This window comes from Hemitrygon akajei, chromosome 26 (genome assembly GCF_048418815.1).
Source record: "Hemitrygon akajei chromosome 26, sHemAka1.3, whole genome shotgun sequence".
Lineage (NCBI taxonomy): Eukaryota > Metazoa > Chordata > Chondrichthyes > Myliobatiformes > Dasyatidae > Hemitrygon > Hemitrygon akajei.
Window position 1 is genome coordinate 20184385 of NC_133149.1, and position 25114 is coordinate 20209498.

The 25114-nt window shown below is 41.1% G+C and overlaps 1 protein-coding gene across 1 annotated transcript in view; it reads left to right on the top strand.

The window, feature by feature from the left end:
- ilvbl (ilvB (bacterial acetolactate synthase)-like) overlaps window positions 1-25114 on the top strand; it is a 79499-nt gene that overhangs the window by 30553 nt on the left and 23832 nt on the right. The window contains exons 6-9 of the mRNA XM_073029685.1: window positions 14280-14379; window positions 20174-20271; window positions 21460-21596; window positions 22587-22721. Of these exons, the coding sequence (XP_072885786.1) occupies window positions 14280-14379; window positions 20174-20271; window positions 21460-21596; window positions 22587-22721 (470 nt within the window). The remainder of the gene's footprint in view (window positions 1-14279; window positions 14380-20173; window positions 20272-21459; window positions 21597-22586; window positions 22722-25114) is intronic.

A 25114-nucleotide genomic window follows, 5' to 3' on the forward strand; every position in this document is an offset into this window, starting at 1 on the left:
CTTTCTTGTGAGGTGCCACAAACTAAACGATCTCCTAGTGCATCATTTAGCCCATCACTGAACTAACAATGCTTGGACAATTTCTTTTATTCAGCCAATCAGCCAATTCATTTTGATTGTGCTTATGAAACCTAAAGTTTTCTGCAATCAACAATGCTTTCAGATCTAAATATTTGAACAGAGGCCAATCAGCGATCAGAAGTGTGAGAAGACATAGCTCACTCAAGTTCACTGAATAAGTACATAAAGCATCGATTCACAGCAGTTTTGTTTTGAACAGTGGCTATTCAGCAATTGGAATTGATTGGCAAGAACAAATAAAAATAAGGCAGGGGCAAGCAGAGCGGCCATTGTTTGAATGGACAGGGTTAGAGTGGTTATTTGAGGCTTTAGCTATTTGAGGCTTCAGGGGAGGTGGGACCTGTATCTGCTTTGCATCTGAATTGGAAGGGGACTAATGTCTTAGTGGGAAGGTTTGGCAGTACTATATGGGGGGGGGGGGGGGGGGCGTGGTTTAAGCTAGAGTGGCGGGGGATGGGAACCAGAGTGCCAGAACAGATAGAGCAGAGGTTGTGTTGACAGGTGTTGGTAAGACCTCAGTCAAAGTCAGGAGTCAAAAGGTTGAGCATGCTGTGACTAGTGTTCTGAGCTGCATATATTTCAATGCAAGAAATATTGTAGGAAAGGCGGATGAGCTCAGGGTATGGATCAACATATGGACTTATGATACTGCAACCATTAGTGAGACTTGGTTGCAGGAGGGACTGGACTGGCAGCTCAAAATTCTGGGTTTCCGTTGATTTAGATGTGACAGAGCAGGAGGGATTCAAGGAGGAGAGATGGTGTTATTAATCAGGGAAAATGTCATGGAAAGCTCATTCAGGATGAACCGGAGAGCTTGTCTAGTGAGGCTTTATGGGTGGAACTGAGGAATGAGAAAGGTATGACCACGTTAATGAGGCCATATTATAGACCACCCAACAGTCCATGGGATTTAAAGGAAAAAAATTGTAGTGAGATTGCAGACTGTTGCAAGAAACGTAAGGTTGTTATAGTGGCTTTCCACATATTGACTGGTACTCCCATACAAGATGGGTAGCAATTCTGAGATCACAACCCTGGAGGTCCTGTCCTTTAACTTAGCACCTAACTCCCTGAACTCACTTTCAGAACCTTGTAAGTCTTCCCTCCTATGTCATTGGTACCTTAATTTTCCTTTTGGGTCTGGTAAGATGGCAGCTTGTTTGATCGCAGTGGCTTCTTCTGGGTCAACTAAAGGTGGTATTGTTTTTTTTTTAAATGTGTTTTTTTTTATGATCGCAAGGTCCTGCTGGACATTTAAAAACTTAAAGTACTGCAGGTCTATCCCAGCAGTGAGTTGCTTATTGGTGGAGAAAATGAAGGCACTGCACATCATGCTCCTACCTGTATCAAAGGAGGCGTACAGTCTAATAGTGAGTGACTATCTTGGTCGCTTTTCTTGTGATCGTAGGACTCTTTTGGACATTGTTAATGTGGAATACTGTAAGATCGATTCATTGATTTATTGGCAGAGAATAGGGGAGGACACCAGTGGAACTGTGTGGCCTTGGTCGTAGAGATGACTTGGCTTCAAGCCATGGTATCGCCAGTTTACGCCACCAGGAGAGAGGCATCAGAGCTGGTGCACTTCACTAGGAGCGATGTGTTGCAGCGTCCAGGCTGGAGTCGGTGCATGCTCCCAGTGTTTGCTTGGCAGAAAGCAAACTGTATCGTGGTTGACTGCACATTTCTGCAGCATTCATGGCTCGGGTCTGGATGTTTTATTTTGCATGGCTCTATCTTACTGATATCTTTATGTGCTTACTATCGTGTGTGCTACGTGTACTTTGTACTGTGTGTTGTTACTATGGTTTTCACCTTGTAACACTGTCTCGTTTGTCTGTATTCATGGGTATTCATGTATAGTTGAATGGCAATTAAACTTGGGTTGAATTTACCAATACATAGAAATCCTGACAAGATGGCCTTGATCTCCTATTAGGGAATGAGACAGGGCAGGTGACAGAAGTTTGTGTAGGGGAACATTACATATAGTGATCACAATGCCATTGTGTGTGTGTGAGAGGCCTCAGTTGGTCAGAGTTGGCCAGGGGTATTGCATCCTAGCTGTCTAGATATGGAAGCCTGGGCAGTACAATATGGAGAGCAAACTGTTGCCCATGAAGCAAGCTCCCCCTCTCCATGCATCTGACGAACCCAAAGGAACGGCAGAGACCGATACAGTTCAGTGCCACCAGCATCGCAGGAGTTGCCAGTCAACGTTGAACTCAATGTAGGATTGCCCTAGGGACTCCAGCTGTGGATATAGCTGCAAGGCAGCAGAGGTTTGAGATCAGAGTTTTCCTTCTAGCTGAGCTGCCAACCATGGCTGACAAGCCTCATCTGCCCAAGGCAACTGGTTTTAAGGTGCCAGCAGCCTGCCTTTACCCATTCTCCTGTCAGTAGAAATGGTTCCACTGGGCTAAGTAGCTAAGACACACATGAAGGCCAAGAGCTGGACTTGGTTGTCAGAGGCTATTTGAGGTGCATGCTATTGGGAACATTTAATAGGTAGTGGGAGCTTGTCTCCAATACCACCCCTGACTATAGCAACCTTAAGAAACCATTAATGCCATTTGTTTCAAAGTAAATATGTAAAAAGATAGGCCTGGTCCACATGTTGAGATTCTAAATTGGAGAAAGGCCAATTTTGATAGCATCAGAAAGAATTAGGTAAGTGTGGATTGGGACAGGTTGTTTTCTGGCAAAGGTGTACTTGGTAAGTGGGAGGCCTTCAAAAGTGACTTTTTGAGAGTGCATAGCTTGTATGTGTCTATCAAAATAAAAGGTAAAGATAACAAGTGTGGGGTACATTGGTTTTCAAAAGATATTGAGGCCCTGTTTAAGAGAAAAAAGGAGGTGCACAGCAGGTATAGACGAGTAGGAAAAAATGATATGCTTATGGGGTGTAAGAAATGCAAGAGAACACTTCAGAAAGAAATCAGGAAGGCTAAAAGAAGGCATGAAGTTGCTCTAGCAGACAAGATGATGGAGAATCCTCAGGGATTCTACAGATATGTTAAGAGCAAAAGGATTGCAAGGGACAAAATTGGTCCTCTGGAAGATCAGAATGGTAATCCATGTGTACAGCCAAAATAGATGAGGGAGATATTAAGTTGATTTTTTGCATCTCTATTTACTCGGGAGATGGACACAGAGTCTACAGAAGTGAGACAAAACAGCAGTGAGGTCATGGACCCTATACTGACTACAGAGGAGGAGGTGTTTGTTGTCTTGAGGCAAATTAGGGTGGATAAATCCCCAGGGCTTGACAAGGTGTTCCCTCAGACCCTGTGGGAGGCGAATGCTGAAATTGCAGGGGCCCTAGCAAAGATATTTATATCACCCTTTGTGATAGGTGATGTACCAGAGTATTGGAGGATAGCTAATCTTGTTCCGCTGTTTAAGAAAGGCTCTAAAAATAAAGCAGGAAGTTATAGACTAGTGATCCTAACATCAGTAGTGGGAAAGTTATTGAAAGTTTTTCTAATGGACCAGATAAATGACTATTTGGATAGACAAGGACTGATTAAGGATAGTCGGCATAGCTTTGTGTGTGATAGGTTGTGTCTAACCAGTCTTACAGTTTTTCGGGGAAGTTACCAGGGAAGTTGATTAAGGCAAGTCAGTGGATGTTGTCTGCATGGACTTTAGCAATGCATTTGACTTTGTGGGAGAAACCAGAAAGTAGTAGAAGATGGTTGACTCTCTGATTGGAGGCCTGTGACTCCTGGAGTGCTGCATTCTGGGTCATTTGATTGTTATCTATATCAATGATCTGGACAATAATGTGGTTAACTGGATCAGCAAATTTACAGGTGACACCAAGATTGGGGATGTAATGGAGAGTAAGGAAGACTATCAAAGCTTGCAATGGGATCTGGACCAGCTGGAAATTTGGACTGAAAAATGGAACTTAATGCAGATAAGTGTGAGGTGTTGAACTTTGATAGGACCAAGGTCTCACACAGTGAATGGTAGGGCACTGAGGAGTGTAGTAGAACAAGGGGCTTTGGGAATACAGGTCCATAATTCGTTGAAAGTGGCTCAATAGGTAGATAGGGTCAAAGTATTGAGTACAGGAGATGGGATATTGTGTTGAAGTTGTACAAAACATTGGTGAGGCCTAATTTAGTGTATTTTTGGCAGTTTTGGTCACCTACCTACAGGAAAGATATAAATAAGGTTGAAGGAATAACAGAGAAAATTTACAAGGATGTTGCAAGATCTGGAGGATCTGCGTTATAAGGAAAGATTGAATAGGTTAGGACTTTATTCTTTGTAACGTAGAAGATTGAGGGGAGATTTGATAAAGGTATTCAAAATTATGACGGGTATAGATAAGGTAAATGCAAGCATGCTTTTTCCTCTGGAAAGGAGAGACAACTAGAGGTCATGGGTTAAGGGTGAAAGGTGAAAAATTTAAGGAGAACATGAGGGAAAACGTCTCCACTCAAAGGGTTATGAGAGTGTGAAACGAGCTTCCAGCAAGCTTGATTTCAACGCTTAAGAGAAGTTTGGATAGGTACATGGATGGCAGGGGTATGATTTGGGTGCAGGTCATTGGGACTGGAAATGGTTTGGCACAGACTAAATGAGCCGTAGGACCTGATTCTGTGCCGTACTTTTCTATGACTCGATGTTCCTGCATTACATTCATGATATTAGCAAACTCATTTTGGCTGGTTAGGTTGGAGTAGTTAAACCTCTAAGCAAACTGTATGCTTTTCTACCCATTGCACTCAGCAACACTAGCAGTCATTTTTCATAGGCTTTTTTATTTGCTTCAAAACACTGTTCAATTCCTTCAGCATGCATCATCTAGTTTTCCGTTGTACAATCGAATGCCTCTATCTTTTCAAAGGAGTGAGCCATTTCTGCTTTTATTTATTTATTATTATTATCACCCGGTTTTATGAACCCCTGGCCATGTTTGTGCTTGTTAATTTCGTCCTTTTTCTGCCTTTTTAAAAAAAACTTGAATGTCTCTCTCGCCTTCTGGAGAGAAATGTGCTGCACTTCAACCAGTAGGTTTTTGCCTTGGATTCATTTTAAAACTTCCTTGTCATCACTATTATAGTTTGTAACTCCAGAAGCTAAACAAAAGAAAAACAGAGGAGACCAGAGCCTCCCCCTCCCCCCCTTTTTAGTGAGGCACTCACATATGACTCGGTGGCATAATGACATTTGCCATTCACATACTTCCTATCCCATAATGTATTATGTAAGCAAACAAAGAATACTAAATCAAATGATATATTTATAATATTACTCAAATATTACTGAAATATTGAGTACATACACCCACCCCATTCATGGTTAATAAAAATACATAACTGGTTAGGATAAATGGTTATTAAGATAGTTAAGTTTATTTTAATTCTTCAAAATTCAAAATTCCCTGGATTCAGGGGAAATTTTCAATTGTTTGAAAGCAGTACCGGTAATTGTAATTCTGTTGTTCAAAAAGGGAGGAAGACAGAAAACAAGAAACAACAGATTACCAGCTTAATATCCGTCATTGAAAAAATGTTAAAAGATTTTTTTGAAGGTTTTATAGGAAGACACTTAGAAAAATTCTAGATAAACAGACAAAGTCAATGTAGTATTGTGAAAGGGAAATTGTATGATCGATTCATTTAAGTTCTTTGAAGAAGTAACTAGGACTGTGGATAATAGGGATATTCTATGCTTGAATTTCCAAAGGCTTTGATTTTTAAAAAAATGGTTCAGAAGGTAATGTATTGACATAGATAGACAATTAGTTGGATAACAGGACAAAATAGGAATAAATGGGTCTTGTTCTTGTCTATGAGATATAATGTGTTGTAATGATCAGTGCTGGGATTTCAATATACTGTAAATTACCTGGATGAAGGAGTTGGAAGATGTGGTTGCTAAGCTTCCTGATGAATTAAAGATGGATAGGAATTTGAGTTGTGAAGAGGAAGCCACAAAATGATCCAGATTGGTTATATGAGTGGTGCAGTTGTGATACATGGAGAGAATGAACAAAAATGTGAAATTGTCCACTTAGCAGGAAAAATAAATAAGAGGCCCATTATCCATGCTATCTAAATATGAGAGATTGCAGACTGTTGAGATGTAAAGAGATCTGGGTAACCTAATGCATGATTTACAGTAGTTTAGTATGCAGGTACAACAATTTGGAAAGCTAATAGGATATATTTTGCTAGGGAAATTGTTTATGAATGTAAGGAGAATGTAGGCTTTAATGATGTACAGCACATGTGAAATTACATCTGGAGCATGTGTACAGTATAGTTCTCCTTAATTAAAGAAAGTTTTAAATGCATTGAAAGCAGTTTGGAGTAGGTTCACTAGACTGGTATCTGGAACGGGAGGGTTGGGTTGATGTACTAGACTTCCACCCTGGGAATGTGGAAGAGTAAGAAGGGATTTGACAGGGTGAATATGGAGAGGATATTTGAAGCATGTCTAACAATCGTAACAGTTCTCCAGTCATAGTTTCTGTAGCACCAGTGTTCGCTTTCTTAATTTTTCTTTTTAAGTATCCATGGAAATATGTCAGCTTTAGGCCATAAGTTATGGGAGCAGAATTAGGCCATTTAGCTCATCGAGTCTGGTTCGCCATTTCATCATGGCTGATCCATTTTCCCTCTCAGACAAAATCTCTTGCCTTCTCCCCATATCCCCTCATGCCCTGACTAATCAAGAATCTGTCAAGCTCTGACTTAAATATACCAAATGACTGGCTTCCACAGCCACCTGTGGCAAGGAATTCCACAGATTCATCACTGTCTGGCTGAAGAAATTCCTCCTCATCTCCTTTATCAAAGGATGCCGCCCATCTATTCTGAGGCTTTTTCCTCTCATCGTAGACTCCCCCACCATAGAAAACTTCCTCTCCACATCCACTCTGTTGAGGCATTTCAATGACATCATCCCTCATTCTTCTGAACTCCAGTGGATAGAGGCCCAGAGCCATGAAATGCTCTTCATATGACAAACAAGAAAAAATCTGCAGATGCTGGAAATCCAAGCAACACACACACAAAATGCTGGAGGAACTCATCAGGCCAGACAGCATCTATGGAAAAGAGTACAGTCAGTGTTTCAGGCTGAGACCCTTTGGCAGCACTGGAGAAAATCAGTCCTGTCTCCAGTCCTGCTGAAGGGTTTCGGCCCAAAATATCGACTGTACTCTTTTCCATAGATGCTGCCTGGCCTGATGAGTTCCTCCAGCATTTTGTGTGTGTTACTCTTCATATGACAAGCCTTTCAATCCCGGAATCATCTTCATAAACCTCCCTCCATTGAACCTTCTCCAATGTTGGCATATCCTTCCTTAGATAAGAGGCCCAAAGCTGCCCATAATACTCCAACTGAGGCTTCACCAGTGCTTTATAAAGTCTCAACATTACATCCTTGCTTTTGTATTTTAGTCCTCTTGATATCAGAATCAGGTTTAATATCACCGGTGTATATTGTGAAATTTGTTAATATAGTGGCAGCAGTACATTGTAACACATGATAAATATAGTAAAAAAGTAAATCAATTACAGTAAGTATGTATATGTATATTGAATAGTTAAATTAAAAATAGTGCAAAAACAGAAGTAATGAAAAGTAGTGAGGTGGTGTTCATGGGTTCAATGTCCATTTAGGAATCGGATGGCAGAGGGGAAGAAGCTGTTCCTGAATCGCTGAGTGTGTGCCTTCAGGCTCCTGTACCTCCTACCTGATGGTAACAGTGAGAAAAGGGTATATTCTGGGTGATGGGGACCTTAATGATGGATGCCACCTTTCTGAGGCATCGCTCCTTGAAGGTGTCTTGGATACTATGGAGGCTAGAACGCATGACAGAGCTGACTAGTTTTACAACTTTCTGTAGCTTCTTTCGATCCTGTGCAGTAGACCACCCCCACCAGACGGTGATGCAGCCTGTCAGAATGCTCTCCACATCTGTGGAAGTTTTCGAGTGTTCTAGGTGACAAACCAAGTCTTCTCACACTCCGAGTGAAATATAGCCACTGTCTTGCCTTCTTTATAGCTGCCTTAATATGTTGGGACCAGGATAGATCCTCCAAGATCCAGGACCTGAAATTGCTCACTCCCTCCACTTCTGATCCCTCTATAAGGGTTGGTTTGTGTTGCCTTGTCTTACCCTTACTGAAGTCCACAATGAGCTCTTTGGTCTTTTTGATGTAGAGTGCAATGTTGTTGCTGCGACTCCACTCAATTAGCTGTTATATCTCACTCATGTACACCCTCTCGTCTCCTTCTGAGATTTTGCCAACAATGGTTGTTATCATCAGTAAATTTATAGATGGCATTTGAACTATGCCTAGCCACGCATTTGTGGGTATAGAGATAGTACAGCAGTGGGCCAAGCACACATCCCTGAGGTGCACCATTGTTGATCATTATGGATGTTAATGTCACATTTGTCTTCCTCACCACTACCTCAATCTGCTAATTGACCTTTAGGGAATCTTGCACAAAGACTCTCATGATACAGTGATGCCCATACCGTTATACATGCCAATCCATAACTTTGCTGCAAATTCATCTATTTTATTCTGTATACTGCATACATTCAAATATAACACCTCCAGTCCTGTATTTGCCCTTTTCGATTTTGCCTGCCTTTTACATTGCAACTCATTCTGCCGATTGCAATTTTGCTCCTATCTTCAGCCTCTCCTTGTTAGCAGTTTCATTACACACTACCTCTGTTTGTAAACTGCCTCATCTCCAGCACTATCACTCCGGTTCCCATCCCCCTACCAAATTTGTTTAAATTCTCCCAAACAACTCTGGCAAATCTACCCACAAAGAAAAACACAAAATGATGGCAGAACTCAGCAGGCCAGACAGCATCTATGGGAGGAGGTAGTGACGACATTTCAGGCCGAAACCCTTCATCAGGAGTGAAGTAACATGGGATGGTCGAAGGGGGATAAGAAGTGGGGGGAGGGATAAAGTAGAGAGCTGGGAAGTGATAGGCTGGAGGGAAATGGTCTAGGGAGAAGGTGGAGAATTATGGGAAATAAAAGAGAAAGAAAGGTAGGGCTGGGGGGAGATTATAGTGAGGGGGAAAAAAGAGAGAGAAAGAGAACCAGACTAAAATAATAGATAGGGATGGGGTAAGGGGGGGGCAGGGGTATCAACGGAGGTCTGTGAGTTGGATGTTCATGCTGGCAGGTAGGAGGCTACCTAGGCGGGAGATAAGGTATTGCTCCATTGACCTGCGTGTGGCCTCATCTTGACGGTAGAGGAGGCCATGGACTGACATGTCGGAGTGGGAGTGGTCTGTGGAATTGAAGTGTGTGGCCACAGGGAGATCCTGCCACTGCTGGAGGACTGAGCGCCAGTGTTCGGCGAAACGGTCTCCCAGTCTGCGGCGGGTCTCCCCAATGTATAAATGGCCACATCGGGAGCACCGGATACAGTATATCACCCCAGTTGACTCGCAGGTGAAGTGGTGCCTCACCTGAAAGAACTGTCTAGGGCCTAGGATGGTGGTGAGGGAAGAAGTGTGGGGGCTGGTGTAGCACTTCTTCTGTTTGCAGGGATAAGTGCCTGGAGGGAGGTCGGTGGGGAGGGATGGGGGGGGATGAATGGACAAGGGAGTCGCGTAGGGAGCGATCCCTCCGGAAAGCCGAGAGTGGGGGGGAGGGGAAGATGTGGCTGGAGTTGGATCACGAAGGAGGTGACCCATCCCTTTTGTTTTAAGTAATTTTTATTGAAGGAATAACACAATACAGAAGATGTAATACATTACATTTTCCTCCATTTTGCTTTTATATCTTACCCCTAAACAAACCTCCCCTCATCCGCCCTCCCCGAACACACATGGCAGCTAATGTATTTACAATACAACAATTCACAAATACAAAGTACGGACGTTTCACAGCCATACCCCCACACTACTTCAAGACGAAGGCCCATACACATCCACAACATGTCAGATGATCCAGAATACACTCGTATTACAACCACCCAGTGAGGTAAACCATATGTGTGTTAAAAGGGAGGCAACTTCCCAAGTACAATCAAATGCCCTCAACTAGTAGGTAATTCCTTAAGACTCCCAAAATATGACAGGAAAGGTCCCCATTTTGAATAGAACTTTTTCACAGACCCCCTCAAAGTGAATTTAATCTTTTCTAATTTCAGAAAAAACATTACGTCCTCTAACCAAGTAGCAGCAGATGGGGGAGTGGCAGATTTCCAGACCAGCAAGATTCTCCTACGGACCAGTAACGATGTAGATGCAATGATATCCGACTGGCTTGCATTTTAACCCAAAACATCATCTGCCACACCAAATACAGCTATAAGCAGGCAAGGTCTCAGTGTCACCCCCAAAACCTCACTGATAATATATGTCAGCAAGCCTGGCTTTTACTCAAATGTACCCTGTGTAAAACTTTAAATTGTATGAGCCCCAGTCTAGCACACGATGACGAGGAATGAACCCTATTCAATGCTTTTGCCTAATATTCCTCAGCCAGATCCATACCAAGGTCATCTTCCCACCTAGTCTTAGTTTTGTTTAGATCTTGAACTCCCAATGACATCAGCTGAGAGTATAGAACAGAGATCAGCCCTTTATCATTAAAGCTAAGAGTGAGTTTTTCCCACAACATAGCAGGAAAAGAGGGAAACTTTTCCTTGACTAAGTGGCGAATCTGCAGGTATTTAAAAAATGATTATGCGGAAGGCCATATTTACTGCACAGGTTATCAGAACTATCAAATGTATTACCAGTGTACAACTCCTTAATGCACTTAAGACTGTTCTAACCCCATTGTCTAAAAACTGAATCGAGCGTGGAGGGAAGAAATAGATGGTTTCTATGAATGGGACCCAAAACTGAAGCTGATGTGAACTTATAGTGGCTTCGAAATTGATTGAAAATTTTGAGGGTGGAGAGCACGACCGGGTTAGATTGAATTGAGAGGATTTCAATGGCGAGGAAGAATACACTAAAGCTGGGAGAGATGAGGAGTGGCAAGATCGTGTCTCAAGCAGGCACCAGTTTATATCTGGACCCATCCCTTTTGTACAGGTCATACATTCACCAAAAGAGACAGTGGTACATAAATCTGAACCCCTGCCCCCTGCACCAGTTCTCAGCCATGCGTTTATCTACCAAATCATCCTATTCTTACCCTCACTGGCATGCGACACAGGCAGCAATCCATGGATTACTACCCTGGTGTTCCTGTTTTTCAGCTTTCTACGTATCTCCCTAAAATCTCTCCTCAGGACCTCCTCATCTTTCTTACCTACAGTATGTCATTGGTGCCAATGTGCACCCAGACTTTATCCCATACTATAAACTTTCTGTACTAATTAATCTTTGATCCTTCCTTCCTCGTGATTTAGAGAGGATAATCAGAATCAGAATCCAGTTTGATATCACCGGCATATGTCATGAAATTTGTTAACTTTGCAGCAGCAGTACAATGTAATACATAATAATAGAGGAAAAAGCTGAATTACAGTAAGTATGTATATTAAATAGTGAAATAACTATTCCTCTTGTGGAATCTAGAACTAGGTGCTACTATTTAAAACTGACATGAGATGCAGATTCTTCTTAGAGTTTTAAGTCTTTGTAAGTCATTGCCTATTGAAGAAAAGGGCTTTAGAATACATTCAAAACATATTTGACATATTCTTCTTAAGCAAGAGGGGCTTGGTGTAGAACAGAGGTGTCAAACTCAATTGCACATGGGGCCAAAACTCAAAGCACACTTTAGGTCGCGGGCCGAACAGGATAAACATTTATTGAACACACTAAAACTAAACATTTTTTGAACATAAATATGAATAAAAACAGACAGGAATATTATTCCAGAAAAAATAAACTAAAACTTTAAATAACTTAAATATTTTGCTCTCCATAAAAATATCTCCTGTCAGTATTATACAAGTTAGAAATATGAGCATGCTGCAAAAAAAACCCTGAAAATATAAATAAAATTTGTGCTTTTCAGCAAAAGTTAAAACAACAACAAATCAAAACACTCAGTTTTCTTTGCTGTTATGCCGTTTTGTCAGAGCTGGATGCTTGGCATCTTTTCTTGGCAATAAGTTCGTTTAGGTTTGGTGTAAGGTTCTGTGTTGTGGAGATTCTCAGGATGGACTGCAGGTGTTCATCAGTGAGACGACTCCTGTGTGATGTTTTGTTAATCTTCATCACTGAGAAAAGCTTCTCACACAGATATGTGCTACCAAACATGCACAAGGTTCGAGCCGCATGTAGACAGAGCTGAGGCATTACTTCAGGAATGGAGCGAATAAACTGTACGGGCCCTGCAGTGTCGTACTTTGCCTTTAGTGTCCCATTACACTGCAGCTCTATCAGCTCCATCTGAATCTGTACAGGTGCAGTTTCCACGTCAATGGCAAATAGGTTACGAAGCAGCTCGAAATTAATTTTTTGTGCTTCAAAGTCACCAAAGTGCTGTGCGAACTCAGTGCGAAGTGCGCTCAGTTTATCAGCAAAGTGCGCATTTGGGAACATCATTGCGCCGACCTGGTTCAACATTACTTGGCAACAGGGAAAATGAGGCAAGTTGCACTGGTGCATTTGTGTCTCCCATAAGAGCAGCTTCACTTGAAATGCCTTCATTGCATCATACATGTCAGTGATCATGCGGTCACGTCCCTGGAGCTGAAGGTTTAAGACGCTGAGATGTGTTGTTATGTCAGCCAGAAACGCCAACTCACATTTCCACTTTTCATCCCGCAAAACTGTGGAGTCTTTTCCTTTACTGTCCATGAACTGACAGATTTCCTTGTTGAGCTTAAAAACTCTATTGAGAACTTTTCCCCGACTCAGCCAACGCACCTCTGTATGATAAGGAATGTCGGCAAACTCTGAATCTATTTCCCGCATAAAAGACTGAAATTGCCGGTGATTTAAACCTTTAGCTCGGATAAAGTTTACGGCTTGTGTTACAGTGCTCATTACATGCTCCATCTTTAGGACTTTACCACACAGCGTTTCTTGGTGTATGATGCAGTGATATGTTGTTAACTCACCAGTACAGTTCTCCTCCTGCATCTTTACCCGCATCCTTCCCACTAGTCCACTTTTTTCACCGCACATCGCCGGTGCTCCATCTGTTGTAAGTCCAATAAGTTTGTCCGAGGGCAATTTCATGTCGGTTACACTTTGACATACATTTTCAAAAATGTCTTTTCCTGTCGTTGTCCCGTGCATCGATTTAATGTTCAATATTTCCTCTGTAACGCACAAATTGGAGTCCACTCCTCGGATGAAGATAGCCAGCTGTGCAGTGTCCGTCATATCAGCATTTTTTTCATCCACAGCAAGCAAGTATGCAATAAATGGGTTGCTTCTTTCAATCAACTGTGTTCTTAAATCAGTGGCTATCTCACAAACTATACTCAGCAACCCATCGGTTTTGAAAGACTCTTTTTTTCAGAATCAACTTTTCTCTTCGCCATTGTTAGGGGTTAGCTTTGACTTCAGAATAGCGTTGTATACAGCAACAGACGCTTGACGCGGGAATGTTCCCGGGTAGCCTATCGGCAGCTGTTGTGCTGCATTATGGGATCTGTAGTTTGTGTGTTATCAGCGCTTCATATCGCCGGGCTATTAATAATTAAAATAATAGATCTATCTAAAATGATCTCGCGGGCCGGATATAATTGTATGCCGGGCCGGATATGGCCCACGGGCCTTGTGTTTGACACCTATGGTGTAGAAGGTTACCATGAGTCAGTGGAAACATAGAGTTCAAGTTGCAATTGTATTTCATGATGTTGAATAACAGAACAGCCTCCTCCTGCTCCATTTTCACATACTTACATGTATATTTTCATTTAAGTTTGCTTACAATATTTTGAAAATTTGTTCAGTATTTAGGCACAGATGTTATATTACATAAAACTAATTTGGGACCTTGGCCCTTTGACAAATTGCACAATTGATAGTCATAATGTAGGGTGTATGTAGTTTCATTATTCACCATGTAGACTGATTGTTCATACAGTCAGATAAATACCCAATGGCTAATTAATGGAAGTCTTATGCAGGAAGGTGAGCCTGTTTGACATTAAAGGGGATGCGTATGTTTTGCTTTGACTCTTGGTGAGGGATGAATTTTAAGATACAAATAAGGTTCCTTGTGTGCAACAAAAATCACTGATCTCACTGCTTCATTCCTTAGGTATCTCCAGAACCATCTACGTAACCTGTTTGCTGGAGCCTGGGATGCAAGAGATGTGTCGCCTTTGTCAGTGGATTTGCCCATGCCCACAGCTGCAGAGGTAGATTTTTGAAACTTGTTAAACTTGTTATGGAAGTTAACATTTATGCGGCATCAAAAGAATTGTGCCAGTAACAAAAAAAGTAGATCAAGCAACACACACTAAATGCTGGTGGAACACAGCAGGCCAGGCAGCATCTATAGGGAGAAGCACTGTCGACGTTTCGGTCCAAGACCCTTCGTCAGAACTAACTGAAAGGAGAGAGAGTAAGAGATTTGAAAGTAGGAGGGGGAGGGGGAAATCCGAAATGATAGGAGAAGACTGGAGGGGGTGGGGTGAAGCTGAGAGCTGGAAAGGTGATTGGCAAAAGGGATACAGAGCTGGAGAAGGGAAAGGATCATGGGACAGGAGGCCTAGGGAGAAAGAAAGGGGGAGGGGAGCACCAGAGGGAGATGGAGAACAGGCAGAGTGATGGGCAGAAAGAGAGAAAAAAAGAGAAAAAAAGGGAGGAGGGGGGAAAAAAGCTAAATATATCAGGGATGGGGTAAGAAGGGGAGGAGGGGCATTAACAGAAGTTAGAGAAGTTAACGTTCATGCCATCAGATTGGAGGCTACCCAGCCGGTATATAAGGTGGTGTTCCTCCAACCTGAGTGTGGCTTCATCTTGACAGTAGAGGAGGCCATGGATAGACATATCAGAATGGGAATGGGACGTGAAATTAAAATGTGTGGCCACTGGGAGATCCTGCTTTCTCTGGTGGACAGAGCGTAGTTGTTCAGCGAAACGGTCTCCCAGTCTGCGTTGGGTCTCACCAATATATAAAAGGCCACACTGGGAGCACCGGACGCAGTATACCACACCAGCCGACTCACAGGTGAAGTGTCGCCTCACCTGATCAGTGATTTTTAGTAATACCTAGTTCAGGTCTCTTTAAATCTTTTTAAAATTGACATGATTTTTCAAAGGTATCAGAGGTACATTTTAATGTCAGAGAAATGTATACAATATACATCCTGAAATGTTTTTTCTTTGCAACCATCCATGAAAACAAAGGAGTTCCCCAAAGAATGAACGACAGTCAAATGTTAGAACCCCAAAGTCCCCGCAAGCTCCCCTCCTTCCTGTACGTAAACGACAGTAAGCAATGATCCCTCCTCCCCCCACCCGCCAAAAAAAAGGCATCGGCACCCGCCACCGAGCATTCAAGTGTGAGCAAAGCAACAGAAAAGACACAGACTTGCAGTTACCCCAAAGACTACATTGTTCACCTGGCAATCGACATACCACAGGCTCTCTCTCTCCCTAATAAGGGAGAAAGAGGTGTCTCTGTTTCACAGCGAGGGGAGACGTAACAAACAACTCGCTGGTTTACGATGTTAAAAGTCCGCTTTTATTTGAGCTCTGTGCCCAAAGATCACGTGTCTCGGCACACAGCCACAGATATTGCGACTCACCTGATGACACACGGGTCTCCTGCCATGACACCGACCCTCGATCCGCCCGTCTCCGGAGCCCCGAGATCCCAGGCTTCCGAATCCAAGCCGGACTCTTAGGCTGAGCCCTTGGCGTGCCGAACACTGGCCAGTCGTGAAACCCCGAGAGCAGGCCCCATTCCCACAAAGAACCGAAGTTAATGTGTAACTCCCGGTCAGGGTCTTCAAAAGAACCATGAAAGGGGAAAATAAAGACATTAAAGATGGAAATAGAGCTGTTTCCGAAGATGCAAGCAAAGGAGTCGCCGTTTAGCATCATCATCACTCTGCTCTGCCTTCTTTTACTGGAGGGTGAAATGACATTTGGCACTCAGTGATGGCTTCAAATTTTTCTGTTGACGGGGTAGTTGAGATTTCACTCATTCACTGGCAGTATAATATTCTCATTACTTGAAAAACAGTTTTTACCTTCTTAACACAGAACGGAGCCAGCGTGGTCCTGTTAAGCCAGATTGCTCCGTTCTGCCTTATCATGACCATCTTGGTTCCCAACAGAGCAATTTTATCAATCTCGGTTCTATCTTCCATATTTCCTTGCAACCTTTATCTTTTACATTTTCGTCAACTCTGCATTTGACTTATTTTTCTTATATACCTACCTATATTAATGGGTAATTTACAGTAGTTAATTAAACTATTAGGATGTCTCTAGATAAATAAAAACTTATTTATAGAGCACTCTTAATACCGATGATGTAGTTTAAAGTGCTTTCAATAGGATAAAGTACAAACATGAAAATAAAAGACAAAAAGCTGTTGGTTAAAAGCAAGGTTAAATAAATGATTTTTGAGCTGGCATTGAAGCATCAACTGAGCCTGCAACCCAGTATTGAATTACACAGTTTAGGAGCATAGTCAAAAAAGCTGACCTGCCAACTATCTTTTGAGGGAGATTGTTTAAATTTAAGAGGCCGGTGGAAGAAGACCTGAGAGCTTGAGCAGGATTATAAAACAGAAGTGATTCTGTGATGTGCTATTGAGAGCTTTAAAAACAAGTAAGAGAACTTTAAAATCATTTCTAAAATATACAGGAAGCCAATGCAGAGTAGCTAGGATGGGAGTGATATGCTCACTCATCCTGGTTTTAGTTAAATGTCTAGCTGCGGCATTCTGAATAAGTTGAAGTTTGTCAATAGATTGCTTTGGAAAGCTAGTAAAAAGTGCATTGCAGTACAAATAATCTCTTCTCGGGCTTCCAGCTGGGTACAGATATTGTTTACAACCGATGTTTCGATGACAAACTCTGCCATCTTCATCAGGGATGATGATTGGTTAGTTTACATCCAATCAGGTTTCTACTCTCCCACTTTGTTTACACTCGAATTCCAGTTCTTACTTGGAGCGAGACCTTCATCTTTGTTAAAATTTGTTGCCAGCTATTGCTAATTTCTACATGGAAGACTTTGGGTAGAAGGCTCTTGAGTTCATCACCTTTGCGCCCCAAATGCTTCTTCAAAAACAATGACACCTTCGTAAAGTGGTCTCATAGACTCCAGGCGCTCCAACAGTTCCACAAACATCAATTTGTCATTGAGACATCGGTTATTATCAATACCTGTGCCTGGCTGAAAGCCCGAGAAGAGTTTATACGTCATATACGGTGGGAAAGCACTAGATCCTTTTTTTGCATTGCAGTAATCTAGTCTATTCAATATAAAGGTGTGATTTAGTTTTTCAGCATCATTACGTGACAGAAATGGATGTCCTTTGCAATATTTCTTAAGTGTAGAAATGCTGCTGTGGTCACTTTCTTTATGTAGGACTTAAAATTCAAATCTGAATCAAGCGTAACACCCAGGCTTGTTGCTTCTGATTTTACAAGTTACCAAGTTTATCAAGAATTTTATTTCTTTTAGCTTTGGGACCAACCAAAAGTGTTTCAGTTTTATCTTCACTTAATTTTATGAAATTATTGCTCATCCATTTGCTTATTGCAACCATTCGGAAGTCAGAGAAGATAGGGTGTTATCATCAGGCTCAACCGAGATATACAATTGTATGTCATTTCCATAACTGTGGAAATCAAGCTTATGCCTTCCAAAGATGTCTCTCAAGGGGAACATGTATCAGGAGAAGAGTAGGGGACCAAGACAGCTGTGGGAGAAACCCAGAACACCTGGTGGAAACTCACGTGGTCACAGAAAGAGAATGCCAACTCCACATGGATGACATCCAAAGTTGCTGTTGAACCCAGGGCTCTGGAGCTGTGAGGCAGTAACAATAGCTGTTATGTCTCCTGAATGACGCATAACAGGTCCAACAGTCTATTGAATGGTAGGATTTGTGTAAATCCTATCTTCCAAGTTAATTTCATCATAAATCTTTTAGTTGAAAGGCAAATTCTTCTTATACTGACTGTTTGTGTAGAATTTAAGTACAGATGCTAGAGATGAGAAAAGAGTGTGTGCATTAACAAGTGTAATCCAGTCACTCCTTGTTGAATTTACCTGATTTTCCATAATATCATTACTTTATCAAAAAAGAATTTGCTATACCTTGGCACTTGAAGGAACTGCTGCACTGCCAGTTCAAATAAAAGCACACAGCAAGCAGTGAATGATATTATTGTATTTCTCACCTGAACTGGTACTATTCCCACAACTAATTAGATGGATTCTACTCATCTGACCTTGACTAGTCTAAACTGTTACAAACTGACAATTCTGGAAATACCCAGCAGGTCAGGTAGGATATGTGGAGAAGAAATTAAGCTAGCATTTCAAGAACTAGAAAGACTGATTTAAATATGTTTTAAGTTGTAGAAGAAGGAGAAAGGGCCAGAGAGAACAAAAGTCAATAATGTAGAAGCAGAAGAGAGGTTGTGACAAAAATGATGGGGATGCTCTGAAAAAGGTGACAAGGCTTGTGAATATCTGAGGAGGTATTTGCCAGAGAAGATGAACAACATGTGAAGTTAATTGAAGAGAAAAGAAAATGAAGTGAAAACGCAAGATAATAAGCTGGAACTGCTGATCATCTGAAATTGTTGAAATATCATTGGAAATCAAAAATAGCAGGGATGCAGAACTGGGTATTTCCAGTGTTTTCTGCTCCACTTCATACTTCCAGCATATGTAAGATTTTGCTTTTGAGCCAGCTGAGGTTTGTGCTTCTGGAAGGTGTACTGACATTCAAATGCAGAGTCAATGGATTTGGCTGTGATTCTCATAGTTGAAAAGCATGCCTATTTAGGCATTCTAAAACTAGGCAAGGAGTGATCTCCATTGGAGAAATCACTCGTGAGCAAATGATCAAGGTCTTCAGGAAAGCAGAAGATTAGAAGAAAGGGGGTGGGGGGTGAACTAAAAGCATAATGGAGCTAGTCTTTTTTTGTTTGACATTGGTAATGTTGCTTACTTTTCCTGTTGTGCAACATATCACAAATTAAATCATTGCATTTCTGAGCTGATTGTTATAGATTTCTCTATTCCTTTCAGCACTCTTTCTCAAGTGAAGGATGTTCAGATTAATTGAAAGCTTCACAACAGTAGCATGATGAAACTAATTAAGAACGCAGAGATGGAGCTAGACTGCACTGATTGGCCCTACTTTCTACATCTTATGTGAGCACCTACTTGACCTGGATAGAGAGATCCTACATCTTTAGTCTTCCACACCATGGTGTCTAGCAATCTAAATGACTGGGAGTTAGATAACATTGGTCAATTCCACTGACTTAAAGGTTTCTCTAACAGGTCATTGCAGCTGGCATGTTTGGGAATTGAGGTTTGTCAGCAATAAGGTGTTTAAAAAGTTACATCTTAGTTATTAGTAGAGATGGTTTTAAAAACCATCAAGATTGCATTAAATATTTAACAAATTGTATAAATTTCAAAAAGTTGATTAAATACAAAATACTTTTGAGTATTTTTAACACTAAACTGAATCAAAATAATAAAAATAATCATTCCTCTTGCCTCTTAATTCAAAGCCCTAGAATCCCCATTGCCATTTGTAATTGGGACTTGTATCAAAGCTTGGCAAAATACTACCTGTTGTCAAATTTCTATGGTCTTTATAGTTTAACAACATTCACTAGTAACCAATAGTACATCAGCTGAATGTTTCCCGTTTGGTGTAAAAACACAAATCATTGAGTAGGTCAGGCAGCATCTGTGAAAAGAGAAACCTAATTAACATTTGATTTTGAAGAACTAAACGGTCCCTTTGGTAATCTCTTTCTCTTTCCACAAATGCTGTCTAATTTTTCTTTTCCCTGAGCATTTTCTGTTTTTACCTCAGATTTTCAGCACCAGCAGTTGTTTTTTGATTTTCAGTTTCCATTTAGGTATTCTGCTGTTATGGTATTTTACATACTCTGCTTTTTGAGTGATTTCTGGCTATATTTTTTACTTTATAGGTACAGTGCTGCATGGAGATGGTAAGCAGGTCTAAAAAGCCACTCCTTTTCCTTGGAAGCCAAGTAACACTCCCACCTACACCAGTGAATAAAGTCCGGTAAGCTGGTATACATGTAACTGGTATCCATGGGCTAACTTTGAATTTATCTTCCCCGTTCCAGTTTAGTAACTCATTTGGCATGTGAAAGATAAACATACACTCAGTGGCCACTTTATTAGGTCACCTGGGCACCTGCTCCTTAATGCAAATATCCAATCAATAAAAGCATGCAGATATGGTCAAGAAGTTCATTTGTTGTTAAGACCAATCATCAGAATGAGGAAGAAATGGGATCAAAGTGATTTTGACTGTGGAATGATTGTTAGTGCCAGACAGGATGGATTGAGTATCACAGAAACTGCTGATCTCCACGAACAATAGTCTCTAGAGCAGGGGTTCCCAACCTTTTGATGTCAGATCAATACCATTAAGCAAGGGGTCTGTGGACCGCAGGCTGGGAACCCCTGCTCTAGAGTTTACAGAGAATGGTGCGAAAAACAAGAAACATTCAGTGAGCGACAATTCTGTGTGAGGGAGGACAGAGGAGAATGGCCAAACTGGTTCAAGCTGACAGGAAGGCGACAATAATGCCAATAACCACGTACTACAATAGTGGTGTATGGAAGAGCATTTCTGAATGCACCACATGTTGGATCTTGAAGTGGATAGGCTACAGCAGCAGAAGACCTTGTGAGGTTCCTCTCCTGTACCTGATAAACTGGCCACTGAGTGTAAATGGGAGTGCTTAAGATGCTCTGCTGGTTGAAATTTGGCTATACATGAAACTGATAGGTAGCTTTCATCTTCAGAAACTTGTTTAAATTTGCTGTCAGAGTCCTCTCTTCTAGTTGTAAAGTTGAAACATCACTGCCAATTTTGCATGAAAATAGATAAGACTTCTATAACTGAGGGAGGTCAAGCAGTACTTCAGAGGAAGGATCACATTGAAACACACTTTTCTATCCTTTAAGCACTGCAACCTATTGGGGACACATTTAAAAATAATATCCAAGTATTTTGCACACATATATCCAAAAATATGATGATTTCAAGTAAATAGTAACAGCTTAGAACTTGGAATCATGCTTCAGGTGCTGTTGGTGCAAAAGAAGGCTCTGCATGCAACGACATGGTGTTGGAGAACAAGCAGCATTGTCAGATCAATGATGACATTTTGTGGTGAAATTGCACAATTCATGGTCAACAGTTATTCAGTAATGTCTGATATAAAAATTTTCCAATTAGGTCAGCATTGGAATCTCTAGCAATTCCCTGTTTCCTGGGAGGCATGGCTCGAGGAATGCTGGGAAGGGACAGTCCCATTCATATCCGACAGAACCGAAGGGATGCTCTAAAAAAAGCTGACTTGGTCATTCTTGCAGGTGAGTAATATCCTGGCTAAATGATAACTTGAGATTTTCAACCATGTTGTCTCAACCACATCCTTAAATCTGAATGAGAGGACTTGTGGCTATTGTGGACATGTCACATATCATATAGCACTTCACGTCATGGTAAACAGTAGAAATTAGTAATGTTTACACATAATGTTATGTGATGCATCTCTTTTTGTAAGCAAACTGGTTGGATTTGCCATTCTACTAGGTTGCGCGATTTCTGGCTTCTGTTGGCAAGGCTCTCTGAAATGTCTAAACACAGGTTAGGTGTTTTCTTAAATGATGAGAACATGGGAGAGTTGGAGCTTATTGTACTTACCAGCAGGTTTTGCTGGAACTGTGAAGGTAGCTTCAAGAGTGAACGATGAATAAGCCTGAACAGTTGTGATGGGACCAAAAGTCATTGACTTTAAAAAGAAAATTAATTTTGTTGTTTCTATTTGATGTATGATGAAAAAGGGAAGGCCATTGAACCCTTCAATCCTGTCAAGTGCATTGTGATCTCTGCCAAGACTTCTTTCTTCTACTGTGATTCCTTCACCTTTAATATCCTTGCCTAACAAATCAATTGTAAATGGAAATATTTAATCAACTTGGCCTCAGTCAGTTTAAAACTTTCACGTAAGTTCCTTTATTATTAGTGGCGTTAAAATAGGATACCACAGAAACTAAACTGGCATTGTGCTAATTGGGCCTTTGGGAAAAATAATTGAGCTTATTTCCTTTCTTTTATACAGTGGGTCACTTCTAAGTATTTAGCTGATTATTGCCAGTGTCTCTGGAAAAGAATACATATTTACTGGAGGAAATCTGTATTTAAAGTATGCAGTCCAGAAATATATGAAATCATAACTACAGTAAAATTCTGGTATTAATCACGCCTCCTATCGGTTGGGATTTTCTGTGGGGTTAATTTGCTTTCAGGTCAGTGATTACTGTTCTCCCTTTTCTGAAAGCTTTGTTTTGCTGAACTAGGTACTGTGTGTGATTTCCGCTGGTCTTATGGGCGCATCCTCTCTAGACACAGCAAGATAATCGCTGTCAACCGTGATCACTCACAGCTGCTAAAAAACTCTGATATCTTCTGGAAGCCAACACTTGCTGTGAAAGGTAAGTTGTGATGTTGCAGAAAATAAATACTGCAAATACTCCATTGGCCTGGCAGCATGTGTGGTGGTTTAAACATAATTTTGAAAGGTGCTGTGGAATGTGTTAGGGATGAGAGCCAAAATATTGGTTTCACCCCTTCTGATTCATGTTTATTGTTCCATGTTGTAAGACAACCATTCTTCTTCATCGCCATAGTAAATTGAATGTTCTTCTGATGTACAGTATGTCATGAAATTTGTTGTTTAGGCAGCAGTACAGTGCAAGACATGAAAAATACTACAAATTTAAAAAATACTGTTCATAAACCAGCACTAAAGAGGAATAGTGAGGTAGTGTTCATTGACTGTTCAGAAATCTGACGGCAGAGGGGAAGAAGCTGTTCCAGGCTTCTGTGCTTCCTCCCTAATGGTAGAATGAGAAGAGGGTATGTCTTGGATCGCAAGGTCCTTAATGATGGACACCTCTTTATTGAGGCATCATGTTTTGAAGATTCCTCGATGGTGGGGAAGTTTGTGCCTGTTAGTATTTCAAGTCAATGGATAGGTGAAAAAAGACAAGCAAATTTAAAGTTGCAAAAAGGAAAGTTAAAAAGGAATGGTTGTGATAGGGTGGAGACCAGGGTTGTCTAGTTAACATAATTGCTTTTGGTGACTATCTAGAAAAGGGAAAGGAATGTTTACAAATTATAGCTGATCCAACTGGAGGAGCGTAAATGGAAAATAATAACTGAGGATATTAAAAAGATGAAAATGTTCTGAAGCATGAAATGCAGAACTCAGCAGTTACTGGAATTCGAAAAAAAGAGAAAGTTGTAAGCCTTCAGCAGACCATATTGCATCTGCGGAGAGGTAGGAAACTACAGTTAATGTTGCAGGTGAAAGATTCATTTTAGATCTGGCTGGCACTGACACAGTGAGAAAGACAAATTATCTGAATTGATTAAATTCAGTTTTGAGTCTTAAAGGCTAAAATGTGCCAAGATGGACAGTGGGGTGCTGTTCTTCAAGCCTACATCAGATTTCGTTAGAACAGTGTAGGGGACCAAAGACAAAAATTGGAATGGGAGTTTGCTGGATAATTATAGTAGAAGGCAACTGGTTACTCTGATACTCTCACAACTGAATGGCAGTGTTCGGCAAAGCCCTCACCCAGTGTGCATGTGATTTCTCTGATAAAGGGGAGACCACATTCTGTCCACTGGGTGCAGTTGGATAGATTGGAAGAAGTGCAAATGATTGCAGCTGAAATTACACTGAGAAAGTAATTTCCATTCAGTCCTCAGAGCAATTCTGAATCTCCAGCCATATTATTTCAATTTTTTTGTACTCCTAGTTTAGCCTCCAGCAGTATTCCAGCAAAGCACTACCTAAGTTTGAGAAACAACATTTCATCTTCTACCTTGGCATATTGCAGCCTTTGGTACTCCATATTCAACAATTTTGAATAACCAGCTTGTCCTATTTATTTGACTGGTCATTCCTGATACAGGATCCGCTGCAGTATTAATCGAGGTTTTCTCTCTCTATAGATATTAAGTGGACCTGTTGGGTATTTCTCATTCTCATTTATTTTGACAGTCACTGTATCCTACATCTCACAATTCTCTTACTTTTTACCCCTCTCTTGTTTCATTGCATTTGCTCATTATTCTGTGATTTATCCTCCTTCAGACATCAGCTATAATTCTCAAACATTAACTCTCCTCCAGACATTGACCACAATTCATAAACATAATCCTCCTCCTTGTTGGTTGCCAAAAACAATTCTTTCACCAGGACAACCTTGATCTATCAACCCTATCACAGACATTCCTTTTTTTCATCCCCACCTTTCCCTCGCTTTAAGAAAAAATGTGTTTCTCAGCTTTCCAGGCTTGAAGAAAGGTCATCACCCTGATACATTAACCATTTTTCTCTCCATCTTCTCATAAGCCAAGTGTTTGTAGTTTTTTTGTTCATGCATTGTTTAAAGGAAGAGTAGTTCTTTTTATTAATATAAGGTGTTGAAAATTGTAAGTTGTGTCTATGCTATGTTGGTGTCAGAAACGTGGTGACCCTTGTGGGCTGCTCCCAGTACAATCCTTGTTGATCTGATTTGATGCTGATGCACCATCAATAACTCACGCTGAGACTTAGGAAGCGAGATATCGGCTTTTATTGACTGGAAGAATAAACAACACTACATCCTGGGGAAAATGAGGGAGAGCAGCAGCCCACAGTCGCCTTTATACAGGGGTCTGTGGGAGGAGCCACAGGAGCAGTCAGCAGGGTCTGTGGGAGGAGCCACAGGAGCAGTCAGACAGGTATATCTAGTTCACCACAGATGCAAATGACAGATTTCACAGTATGTTTCGATGTACGTGTGACAAATAAAGCGGATCTTTAATCTTTATC